The sequence below is a fragment of the Lethenteron reissneri genome, chromosome 23 (assembly GCF_015708825.2).
Source record: "Lethenteron reissneri isolate LAM-NWPU_2019-01 chromosome 23, ASM1570882v1, whole genome shotgun sequence".
In the NCBI taxonomy this organism is placed as follows: domain Eukaryota; kingdom Metazoa; phylum Chordata; class Hyperoartia; order Petromyzontiformes; family Petromyzontidae; genus Lethenteron; species Lethenteron reissneri.
The window spans coordinates 18,820,128-18,832,799 of record NC_083801.1 but is presented as its reverse complement, the minus strand read 5'-3'; the positions used below and the strand labels follow the sequence as shown (position 1 = coordinate 18,832,799).

The window sequence follows — 12,672 nt, the reverse complement described above, 5'->3', positions numbered from 1 at the left end:
AGTCAATTGCATCCACATTATGAAATCGTTTAATAATAATCATGCTCATTATGTGTATGCATTGGGAGGTCCAGTATAAATTATGAATAAATAAATAAATGTTACTTCATTATCGTTCTACTTTCGTATGGCAGGATGCAAAAACAACACGTCGCGAGGCAGTTAAAGTACAAAACTGATCCCTCAACCCACTTTAATGTAAGCAAGTAGACCCAGTCCACTCTACTAATAGACAAACGCGTTCATTTAACAGTAAAAGTAAAAAATAAATCACATTTAAAAACTGTTGACTTTCCATTCAACGATCGAAAAAAGAAAAAGAATAAATGACGACGGCGACAGTGATGACGATGATGATGAACCAAACGTAACGCAGAGAAAGGGTGAGCAAGACGGTTCGCGCTGTGCTTTCATCGGCACGCGGCGCGCGTTCGTTCGTGAGCCGTCGCCCGAGACGCAACACGCGCGGTAGGGGCCTCTGTGCGCGTGCGACCGTGGGCTCCCCCAGGACGTCCACCACGGCAACGGGACGCAGCAGGCGTTCTACGGCGACGCCTCCGTCCTCTACCTCTCCCTGCACCGCTACGACGGAGGGAACTTCTTTCCGGGGAGTGGAGCGTCAGAGGAGGTCAGTCGCAGCAAGAGCAGCCAATAGTGTCGCAGCTGCAGCTGCAGCAGATGCAGCAGCAGGAGCGACTGCAGCAGCCGCATGAGTAACAGCTGCAACAGCAGCAGTACAAACTAAATCTGTAGTAGCAGCAGAAGCAACAGCAGCCGCAGCAGCAGCGGCAATAACAGCAGCAGCAGAAGGTAGCAGCAGCAGATGCAGCAGGAGCGACTGCAGCAGCCGCATGAGTAACAGCTGCAGCAGCAGTACAAACTAAATCTGTAGTAGCAGCAGAAGCAACAGCAGCCGCAGCAGCAACGGCAATAACAGCAGCAGCAGAAGGTAGCAGCAGCAGATGCAGCAGCAGGAGCGACTGCAGCAGCCGCATGAGTAACAGCTGCAACAGCAGCAGTACAAACTAAATCTGTAGTAGCAGCAGAAGCAACAGCAGCCGCAGCAGCAGCGGCAATAACAGCAGCAGCAGAAGGTAGCAGCAGCAGATGCAGCAGGAGCGACTGCAGCAGCCGCATGAGTAACAGCTGCAGCAGCAGTACAAACTAAATCTGTAGTAGCAGCAGAAGCAACAGCAGCCGCAGCAGCAACGGCAATAACAGCAGCAGCAGAAGGTAGCAGCAGCAGATGCAGCAGCAGGAGCGACTGCAGCAGCCGCATGAGTAACAGCTGCAACAGCAGCAGTACAAACTAAATCTGTAGTAGCAGCAGAAGCAACAGCAGCCGCAGCAGCAGCGGCAATAACAGCAGCAGCAGAAGGTAGCAGCAGCAGATGCAGCAGGAGCGACTGCAGCAGCCGCATGAGTAACAGCTGCAGCAGCAGTACAAACTAAATCTGTAGTAGCAGCAGAAGCAACAGCAGCCGCAGCAGCAACGGCAATAACAGCAGCAGCAGAAGGTAGCAGCAGCAGATGCAGCAGCAGGAGCGACTGCAGCAGCCGCATGAGTAACAGCTGCAACAGCAGCAGTACAAACTAAATCTGTAGTAGCAGCAGAAGCAACAGCAGCCGCAGCAGCAGCGGCAATAACAGCAGCAGCAGAAGGTAGCAGCAGCAGATGCAGCAGGAGCGACTGCAGCAGCCGCATGAGTAACAGCTGCAGCAGCAGTACAAACTAAATCTGTAGTAGCAGCAGAAGCAACAGCAGCCGCAGCAGCAACGGCAATAACAGCAGCAGCAGAAGGTAGCAGCAGCAGATGCAGCAGCAGGAGCGACTGCAGCAGCCGCATGAGTAACAGCTGCAGCAGCAGTACAAACTAAATCTGTAGTAGCAGCAGAAGCAACAGCAGCCGCAGCAGCAGCGGCAATAACAGCAGCAGCAGAAGGTAGCAGCAGCAGATGCAGCAGCAGGAGCGACTGCAGCAGCCGCATGAGTAACAGCTGCAGCAGCAGTACAAACTAAATCTGTAGTAGCAGCAGAAGCAACAGCAGCCGCAGCAGCAGCGGCAATAACAGCAGCAGCAGAAGGTAGCAGCAGCAGATGCAGCAGCAGGAGCGACTGCAGCAGCCGCATGAGTAACAGCTGCAGCAGCAGTACAAACTAAATCTGTAGTACTCTTAGTTCTTTCGGTAAAGTCACGACGGTCCCACCTGATGACGGAGACTTGTGTTGCCTCCGAAACGTCGGTGATTTTTATTATTTAATGTTTTATTAATTTTAATTTCATTTTTTACCTACGTGACTTTACCGAAAGAACTAAGAGTATGAATCCTTGCAGTCACGAACGCTTCAAATCTAGAATAAATCTGTAGTAGCAGCAGAAGCAACAGCAGCCACAGCAGCAGCGGCAATAACAGCAGCAGCAGAAGGTAGCAGCAGCAGATGCAGCAGTAGCCACAGCAGCAATCTCAGCAGTTCTTAGTGGCATCATTCCTAGGAGTAACTATAGCCGGATCAGTAGTAGCCAAGTACAAAGCTCCCTTCACTGAGCAGTTAAAGTACAAATTGGTCCCTCAACACACTTTAATTCAAGCAAGTAGGTCCAGCTATTTGTGCCTAGCATAGTTAGTCTTGGAGCCCAGTACTTTCTGCTAATTGACACATTTGTTCATTTTAAAGTAGAAGAAAAATCACATCCTGTGCTTTCACTACATTGTTATTCTTAGGTTAGTTCTTACGTGCTCTTGCTGTGATGTAGTTCCATGTGACTAAAATGCTAAATAAATAAGTAGAAATGGCCTGCAATGTTACCAATCCAACCTAAAATGTTATCCTTTTATTGCGTGAAATTGTGGATGAAAGGGTCTTAAAAACTCGTTTTGGATACATGGAACCATATTGTGGGAAATACCAAATTCTTAGCACTTTAAATATATTATATGAAAAAATATATATATATTTGCAAAGGAAAATACTTATTTTTTTCGCATTCCTTTTATATCCGATTATATTTTATTGTGGGTTATGCCTTTTTTCTTCGTAAAATTCTGCTTGAACTATGCACGTGTGAGTGTGTGTGCGTGATGACCATTGCGTATTTAATTCAGATCGAACAGGATAATAACACTTTGTAATGCTCTGCCAAAAACAACATCCAACAGAACTAAAACAACAAAACACTCGTTGGTATTTTGATCACCTTGCACCAAAAAAAACCCAAAGTCACTATATCTGATGAAATGCTTTTGCTCGTGTAAACACGTGTGTTCTATAGCATCGCATGCGATTTTCGCAATTACAACTGCGCATTTTTCTGGTCTGGCTTCAAGTAGATACTCTGTGTGTGTGTGTGCATGCGCGATGCACCTGCAACGCTTGTCTGAAATCCAGCGTGCTCGTTGTCTCTTGTTGCGCGTGTGCACAGGTTGGCACAGGGGCTGGCATCGGCTTCAATGTGAACATCGCTTGGACAGGAGGGCTGGACCCTCCCATGGGAGATGCTGAATACCTCGCAGCCTTCAGGTACAGCCAGTTGTGGTGCTAGGCATGAGTGTACTCGGCAAAAGCTTAGTACGCAAGCTTAGTGCACTCGGCTCGAGGAGTCCCAGATAGAGGACAACAAATATGGGTGCATCGAAAATCACGACGTCTCTGTCTCATTTCTATCTCCTGTCTCTCATCTCTTTATACAGTGTGCTTTAACTGTGCATGTTTCAGAGAATGTGTGCCTGATGACCATTGCGTTTCTGTGCCTACATTTCTCTCATCTCACACACATCTCTATCTCTTCGTAGTTTTTTGTTATTTTCTTTAAACCTATCTACAGTGACTTTACCGAAAGATCCATATAATATCTCTTGTCCATGTCACTTCTGTCATCTCACGAGAAGTTATATACTGAAAGAGGAGGTGGGGGGGTCCAAAATATTTTTTACAGCCATCCTCTCCCACCCCCACCCACCCCCCTTATTCTGCTGCTCATCATAAATACAACAATCCCCTGTATAGCCTCAACAGACCGTTGGGCAAGTGCTGTTAGTGAGCACCTATAAGGTTGGCACAAGCTCACGAGGGGCTGGGTGGCCAACACGACGCCCAGCTGCTTTTGTCTCCCCAGTGACGATGTTTTTACACACTGCACCGGGTACTCATTTGAGGATGAGTCGACCTAGGGGAGGTCCAGGACCTGTTCAGATAATCGTCGCTGGTGTTGGTAGCCATGAGCGGGAATCGAACTCAGATCGCCGGGTTTGTAGTGCAGCACACTAACCACTACACTACCGCTCCCCCTGTATTCTCCTGCCCATCATAAACTCACACACACACACGGGTGATTAGCGAAGTTGTGTGTGTGTGTAACTACTACAAGAAAGTTTAGTGTTGAGCACACTCTGCTACGATCCATGTGAATCAGGTCTAATTTTGTTTCCACATGCACATTGATTAGCAAGTGGTATCTTAACCTGTCCTGGGCCTCCCCTAGGTTTACTCAGGAGTAATTTACTACCTGTTGCCAACGTGTATACGGTAGAACATGGCGCTGCTCACATATGCTGCCCCCGTGTTTTTAATAAGTAGTCATGAGTAGACCTTGCTCTTAAAGTCTAAATACTGTAAATAGAAAGTATTTGTCTATGAACAATTAATAGAGGAATATAATGTCATTTTTACGTAGCATATTTGCTTCAGGGCATTTAAGTAATTTTGAAAACAAGATATTAATTTACACAGAGACTCACTGTGATTGCCTTTCATTTAACCTGACCCCAAATGTGAAAGCACTCATTATTTTATAAAGTAAGCCTACCATTATTTTTGTGCAACATTTTTGTTCTACTTTTTGAAAAGGTTTTGAATGTTGCCTGTGTACAGGCAAACAACTGTAGCCAATTACAGATACTCAGTGGACCAAACTGAAGTCCCTTTACAAAAGTTGAGTTCTTTAGATGTATTCTGAATCATTGCTCGACGTTTTTTCACTATTTGTGTGACTTACATCGATCATTCTGTTGATTTTATCACTGATCTTACCTCAACAACATTTGGTCACATACAAGTATAATATTTAAAGCACGTGTGTAATATTGGCAATCATCTCCTCAGTGGCGTTTAGACCGATCGAAAATAAACATTCGCGCAAGGCAACACTTGTCACATTAACACAGTGACACATTTTCTGTCTGCTTCAGTGCTTGATTAAACCGGATGATTTCCCTCTATGCTCTTCCTGCGTAATACACCCACATTGCGGTACAAAGGGTTCTATTTTAGATCAAGGCAAACAAAAACAACTAAGCCAGTTTGTGGGGGAAGGAATGGGGGCAAGAATAATGTGGAATATCAGGGCATGCAGTTTGGGGAGGGGAGGGGGCATTTTCTGCACCGAGGCCTCGGGCAAAAGAGCAGCGCTTAGCCGTGGAGCAAGCAAACCAACTTGGAGCTCTGCTGGGGATACTGTGGAGATGAAAAAAAAAGATAAGGTAATTGGCCGTAATGAAAGCCAAGAGGGCCCTGAGTGCTTTCCTGCGAGGGGGCTTTGGAAGTGGCGGCACACGCGGGCTCGCTCGCTCGCTCGCTCGGGCGCGCGTGCGCCGGGTTGAGCGAGGTAATTGGAAGCAGGCGGTCGCAGGGCCTGCATCACGGCTGTGTGGAGGCAATGCGCTCCCCGTTTGATGTGCGACCCCCCCGTCTCTGATCAGTGTAGCCTCGCTGGGCCCGAATGCGCCGGGGCCGCCTGGGGTTTTAATGTGCCAGGTTTGCCATCGCTCCGCCTCGCCCCCATCGTTCATCTCGCCGTGCGCGGGAATGCTTTATGTGCGTTCTTGATGCTGTACAGTGGTGCACAGCGATGCGTATAAAGCGGCCGCGCTCGCTCTGGGCATGCGCCGAATTTAGTTTTGCATCTGAAATGTTGTAAATGCTCGGCCCCCGTGTCTGGCTTCATCGATAAGAGAAAACAAAAATGCTTCACAGTTGCAAGATGAAATGCTTTAGAACCGTTATTACGATTTCGTTGGGAAACAAAAAGCTACGCGCTCATGAAATTGGCCACCGCAAGCCTACATTAATTATATTTTTGAATTTTAAAAGAGAAGCTTGCTCAAAATAATTCGATGAAAAGCAGGGAAGATTTTTATTCCTCCAAAATATTAATATGACGCAAAATATACCTTGTATTATTCGTAATAAAGGTTTTTAGGTTAGATCGGGTAAGTATGAATGTGTCGTAACCCTCCACCACCCGACAGAGCCAGTAAATTGTAAATGTTGTGGATTCACTCTCCAACACTCCGGTGGGCTGAAGTAGTAACTAATTGGCACTTTTTGTTTACGTGACAAACCTTACTGTGTCGGGTGGTGGAGGGTTACGACACATTTATACTTACGTGATCTGACGCAAAAACCTTTATTATGAATAATATTAGTCGCGAAAGCCTTCGTGTTATACCTTGCATTCTTTGAAAAATATATATGCCAAGTCGTTTTGAGAATATAAGTACAGTCGTGTTGACAAAAAATCCAGTCAGTTCAAATTAATGAGGTTTACACAAACTGAATCGACACGGTCATGTTATTAAATAGATGTCATTATGGAGCAAGAAATAGTTTAAAATCCAGGAGTTGTATGGCTTCCTGCTCGTAATGTCGCATGCAGTTCACCATTCTCACGACCAGTGAGCAATATGAATTGTATAAAAGTGACACTTAACATTTTGCCATATTACTTTAATAATTCAATGTTTACTGCTGGCAAGTGGTCCTAGAGAACCACTTTCCACATTGTCACATGATGAGATGTTCGCTTCTCACTGGGAAATTTCGGTTCATTAATTTGTCTGGAAGTTTTCGGCAATTTTACTTTTGAATTCTCTTTAATGAGAGCCGGAGGGCATCGGGGTTTGGGAATCCACAATTATCTCAATCAAACTCACATTAAGAACATTTTCAGATGATTATCACATATGACTTGTCTGCGTGACTTTTAACTTAAAAATAGACTGGTACCGGTAGCGGTTAAATAGAAATGTATATTATTTTGAGTGCTCTAATTGCAATTAATCTTAGTTTATACCAGAAACAATGTTAAAATAAATAATTATGGCAAATAATAGTAACAGAAATAATAAAAATATTAAAGAGTTGTTTTTTTTATTCCGGTGGCAATAAGCCTGCCTGGGGCTGTTGTGGTAGGGGGATGTTTTTTAGACTCAGGAGACCAAATGCTGACATTATCTGAGGTCAGAGCCTGCGGTTTTAAGAGTTCTGCCAGTACTGTGGTCAAGACAGACAAAAAAGCTTCCAACTTTAAAACAACTTCCATTCCCCGCATGCCTTTATCCATCTCACAGCTGCTAATACAGCATATACATATGAAATATACGAATATATGAGAAGAGGGGTACAGCAAACACATGTGAGGGAGATGACAAGTGACAGTTTATTTTCTATGTCGTATGTTTGTAATCATGTGATGGAATAAGTGGGTCAATGTTTAGGAGTTACTGTATTCAAGAATAACTTGATATGTGTTAGTCTGCACATTTCATAATTATTTTTTAAAAACACATGTGTACGGTACTCTGTAGTATATCGTTTTTCCCAAAAAGGTTTGTTAGTACGTGATATTTTAAATTGATCTGAATAAACAGCTTTACTGTGTATCATCATCATCATCACTATCACCATCAGACATTATCTATCCACTGGATGAAGGACCTCCCCATGTCGCCACCATCCCTCGTGGTCCCACAGTGCGTCACCCATCTAGCTCCTGCGCATGAGCTGATCTTATCGTTCCATCTCGGTGGTGGTGGTTGTTTTCTTGGGCATGTTATTTCCTTTGGCTGCCATTCCATAACCAGTCTCGTCCATCAGTCATCTTCCCTTCTAACAATGTGTGGACTTGCTTTCCTGAACAGTCACTGTGGATGTATATAATCTGCGTTTTTTATACCCACAATCTATGTGTTCATCTTTCTGTATCACTGTGTAATTCCATGCATGCGCATTTGTGTTCTTTTTTAGAGTTCACGTTTCTGATCTAAGTACTATCCCTCCAACTTGTGTTTTACATTTTTGTTCAATTAACTTGTTGCACTTTGCATTTGTTTTACTCGTGTTTATATTGCTCTAATGTAATTTACAGAAATATATTCTAGTGTCACTCTGCCTAGCCTTAGTTGGAATGTATCGTCTTTCCTGACTTCTCTTCTAATTTGTTAAAGCTCAATGCATCTGTTCTGTCTTTATAAATAAATGTTTTTCATGATTTCTGTATATTTTTATGAAGGCTATGGTTTGTATGCATTCAGCTGACTACGTCACTTTCCACTAGGAATTGGGGCACATATAAATATGGATACAAAATTTCGATTCGACATTTTGGCACGTTTTTTCGAGTTTGAACAAATCCAAGTCTGTGTGTTGAATCAGAAACTGAAAATATGCAGTCGGTGCCTGTTGGCAGCACAGTGTGCACGTGTGAACGCATGGCAGGCAGTACTTCCAGCCACATCAAAGCATTTAATACACTTTTGAAATGCACTGGAATAGCTTACGTTGTCAAAAATATATTTGAAATATACTAGAATAGCATTTTGTATTGCGTACTATATTTGCAAATCTACTGGAACAGCGGATGTAGTGGATAATGCATTTTAAATGCTCAAGGAATCACGTTATGTCGTATATAGTACGTATTGGAACACACGAGATTAGCTTGCATTGTTCTTCTTGGTTCTTTCGGTAAAGTCACGTGACTTTACCGAAAGAACCAAGAAGATGAATCGCTGCAGTCACGAAACCTTTAAATCGAAGCTTACGTTGTGTTTAATGTACAAGCCTTGGTGTGACGTTGGTTATTTTTCCCCCGCACCTCTGATTAGCGCAGTTGGCTACGTACAGTGCGAAAGAAGCTTAACATGCATACACACATGCAATCCAAACTATGGACCAAATAGCAAACCACTGTAGCCTGCACTTCTTTAATTGAGGAGTGGCAAAACTACATTTAGTCTCTCCTGAAGCACCCTCGTGGCTTGCAGACCTAGACATTGGCAGTTAGCTCCTAAACATGTTGCCATACGCAGGAATAAGATCTTGTTTAATGTTATTTAAGTGCTCTATAAATTGTATTATGTGGTGTATTATGTATCTATAATGCACTATAATACCATAAAATAGTGTACAATGTATTTCAGAATTCAGATGCACCAGAATATATTTTGTCGGACATAATGCATTAACAAAAATCACTAAATTATCCAAAAAATGCATTTTATTTTGGATTCATGCTTTGGTTTGTGAAAGCTTGGGTAAATGCATCAACAGCGGGCTTGGACAGGCCGTGTCGCTAGACGGCCGTGACAGCTGGCGATCAAAGCTAAGGGCAGAGTGACAACCAACGAAGAGAATGGGCCCAAGTAGATGTCCTCGTATAGGGTGGGAACAATGAGATCAGCTCATGTACCGGCAGCGAGATGGATTGTATCATTGTGGCGATGGCTTGGGGAGGCCTTCGCCCAGCAGTGAATAGATCATGGCTAATTATGATCAAAGTTGCCATGGTGTGAGAGACAAAACAGTTTGCACCGTGTGAATGAAAAATAAATAAATGCGTGAGTTAATAAAGGTTACCATGAATTTACACGTAGCTCTTTGCAGCCAATATTATGATTCATTTTTCGATTTAAAGCTTTCGTGACTGCAGGGATTCATCTTCTTGTTTCTTTCGGTAAAGTCACGTAGAAGGGAAGTAATCAAAAATAATAAAAACAAAACATAATAAAACAATTCTCACGACGTTTCGGCTACAACGCAAGCAGCCGTCTTCAGGTGAAGAATGAGACACTACCAAACTAGGAGCTTATATATAAGCTGCATTGGGGGTTGAAGAGCGCCTTAACAAAAAGAATGTGCATGTGAAGAGGGATTTAGCATATTCATGGAAAATGCGTAGGCGTTGGGCGGGGGGGTGTCAAAGTCATATTATGCCCATGCATTATGCAGGATCAGCAGCAACCAAGGGGGGTGCAGGGATTAGCAGTAACAAAGGAAAGGAATGTTAATGATATGTAGCTGCAGTTACTCAACAACCACGTAGAAAACTAAAGTATAAACTACATAAAAAACTAAAGTATAAACTGCATCGCACCATCAGTATACTTACTATACTCTATAATAAGCTGAGTTACTAACAGCAAGTAATACATTACAATTTTACCTCGTAAAAATTCTATAATATGCTTCCATCTAAACCTTATTCTCTTACATCACACGAGCATATACCGTACTATATACTGCCATAGATAAACCCAACATTAAATTATATACTGTATTGCTGTAAACCAACCTATATCTTATACATTTAATATCACACTATGTATTATTCTACACACCCTAATGTGTATCGAAATGGTTTATTACGTCCTTCCAATGATTGCTGAGCCAGAATCCATCTTCTCGGTTAAAGTTGTCTCTGTGTTTGTATATGTGGATCGCCTCATGAACGAATCTCTCATGATAGCCAGATGGCTTGCAGAGAACCTCTGTCTTGGAGAAGTCAATATCATGTGAGCCCACTGAGTTGTAACAGTGATCTGCCACGGCTGAGGTGTTAGTCCTACCGTGTTTCAGGTCAGCTTTATGTTCACGGATGCGGTCCGAGACATGTCGTTTGGTTTCCCCAATGTAACTGCTACCACAGAGGCAACTTAGTTTGTAGACGCCAGGGTACTGTATGTGGTTCCAGACATACAGTACCCTGGCGTCTACAAACTAAGTTGCCTCTGTGGTAGCAGTTACATTGGGGAAACCAAACGACATGTCTCGGACCGCATCCGTGAACATAAAGCTGACCTGAAACACGGTAGGACTAACACCTCAGCCGTGGCAGATCACTGTTACAACTCAGTGGGCTCACATGATATTGACTTCTCCAAGACAGAGGTTCTCTGCAAGCCATCTGGCTATCATGAGAGATTCGTTCATGAGGCGATCCACATATACAAACACAGAGACAACTTTAACCGAGAAGATGGATTCTGGCTCAGCAATCATTGGAAGGACGTAATAAACCATTTCGATACACATTAGGGTGTGTAGAATAATACATAGTGTGATATTAAATGTATAAGATATAGGTTGGTTTACAGCAATACAGTATATAATTTAATGTTGGGTTTATCTATGGCAGTATATAGTACGGTATATGCTCGTGTGATGTAAGAGAATAAGGTTTAGATGGAAGCATATTATAGAATTTTTACGAGGTAAAATTGTAATGTATTACTTGCTGTTAGTAACTCAGCTTATTATAGAGTATAGTAAGTATACTGATGGTGCGATGCAGTTTATACTTTAGTTTTTTATGTAGTTTATACTTTAGTTTTCTACGTGGTTGTTGAGTAACTGCAGCTACATATCATTAACATTCCTTTCCTTTGTTACTGCTAATCCCTGCACCCCCCTTGGTTGCTGCTGATCCTGCATAATGCATGGGCATAATATGACTTTGACACCCCCCCGCCCAACGCCTACGCATTTTCCATGAATATGCTAAATCCCTCTTCACATGCACATTCTTTTTGTTAAGGCGCTCTTCAACCCCCAATGCAGCTTATATATAAGCTCCTAGTTTGGTAGTGTCTCATTCTTCACCTGAAGACGGCTGCTTGCGTTGTAGCCGAAACGTCGTGAGAATTGTTTTATTATGTTTTGTTTTTATTATTTTTGATTACTTCCCTTCTACGTGACTTTACCGAAAGAAACAAGAAGATTATGATTCATAATGGAATTTTTGGGCCGGGCCATGTAATGATCAAGTCTGGATCATTACAAATCCCAACGACACTCGACGTAAAAAACAAATGAATCACCACACGCGCAAGTATTTTACGCACAACGATCATTGTTTGAGCTCACCAGTAAAATGAAGAACAGCTACCATTGTGTGACATCATCTCGGTGTGAAAGTTAAGAGAGCTACTGTGGTGTGAGAGTGGTGAGTGCAACACCCTTTAGGTCCCAGGATGCTGATTACATTCCCACCCTCAAACATAAGGGGCACATTGTATCTGAGACATACAATGCCCACTCCTAAGGTTAAAGCAGATGCAATTAAGTTCCTGTGTATTGCTACTTACTGTTCGTAGCATTTTCAGAACTTAAATCTTTGATTGCACGTTATAATTAGTTTCTTGTTTCTTTAAAAGCAATAAATATTGGAATCCGGTTTTGGATTCGGAAGCTCGGGCCATGATGGATTAATCCCAGTCCTTATTTCCACAGAATCAAATAGAGCACCTTATCATAGTCTACAAAAGCAAGGCAAAATGGTCTAAATACACTGCGGTACATATTCAGCATGCAGCGTTGTGGAATGGGAAGAAATTACTGGGGAAAAATCATACATGTATCCCTCTCGCCCTTTCCCCTCCTTTTTACACAATTGTACGTGTCTCTCTCTCTTCACACGTACTGGTTTGGGAGATCCAGAGTGTGACGGACAAACGGACGCTTGCAAATTATATATACAGATATATAAAGATATGTAGACTTCCTGCTGCTTCACTTGTTCCTAGTTTCTTCCGAAATTAGCGATATAACTCTTTTTCAGAAGCAACCTGGCCACAAATGATAGCTCAACGAAGTGGCTTATCACGTGGAAATTTATA

At 43.0% G+C, this 12,672-nt stretch overlaps 1 protein-coding gene across 1 annotated transcript in view; it reads left to right on the top strand.

Annotated features, from left to right (window-relative positions):
- LOC133346236 (histone deacetylase 4-like) overlaps positions 1-12,672 on the top strand; it is a 103,105-nt gene that overhangs the window by 71,480 nt on the left and 18,953 nt on the right. The window contains 2 exon segments of the mRNA XM_061557776.1: positions 509-628; positions 3,423-3,520. Coding sequence (XP_061413760.1) covers positions 509-628; positions 3,423-3,520 — 218 coding nt within the window.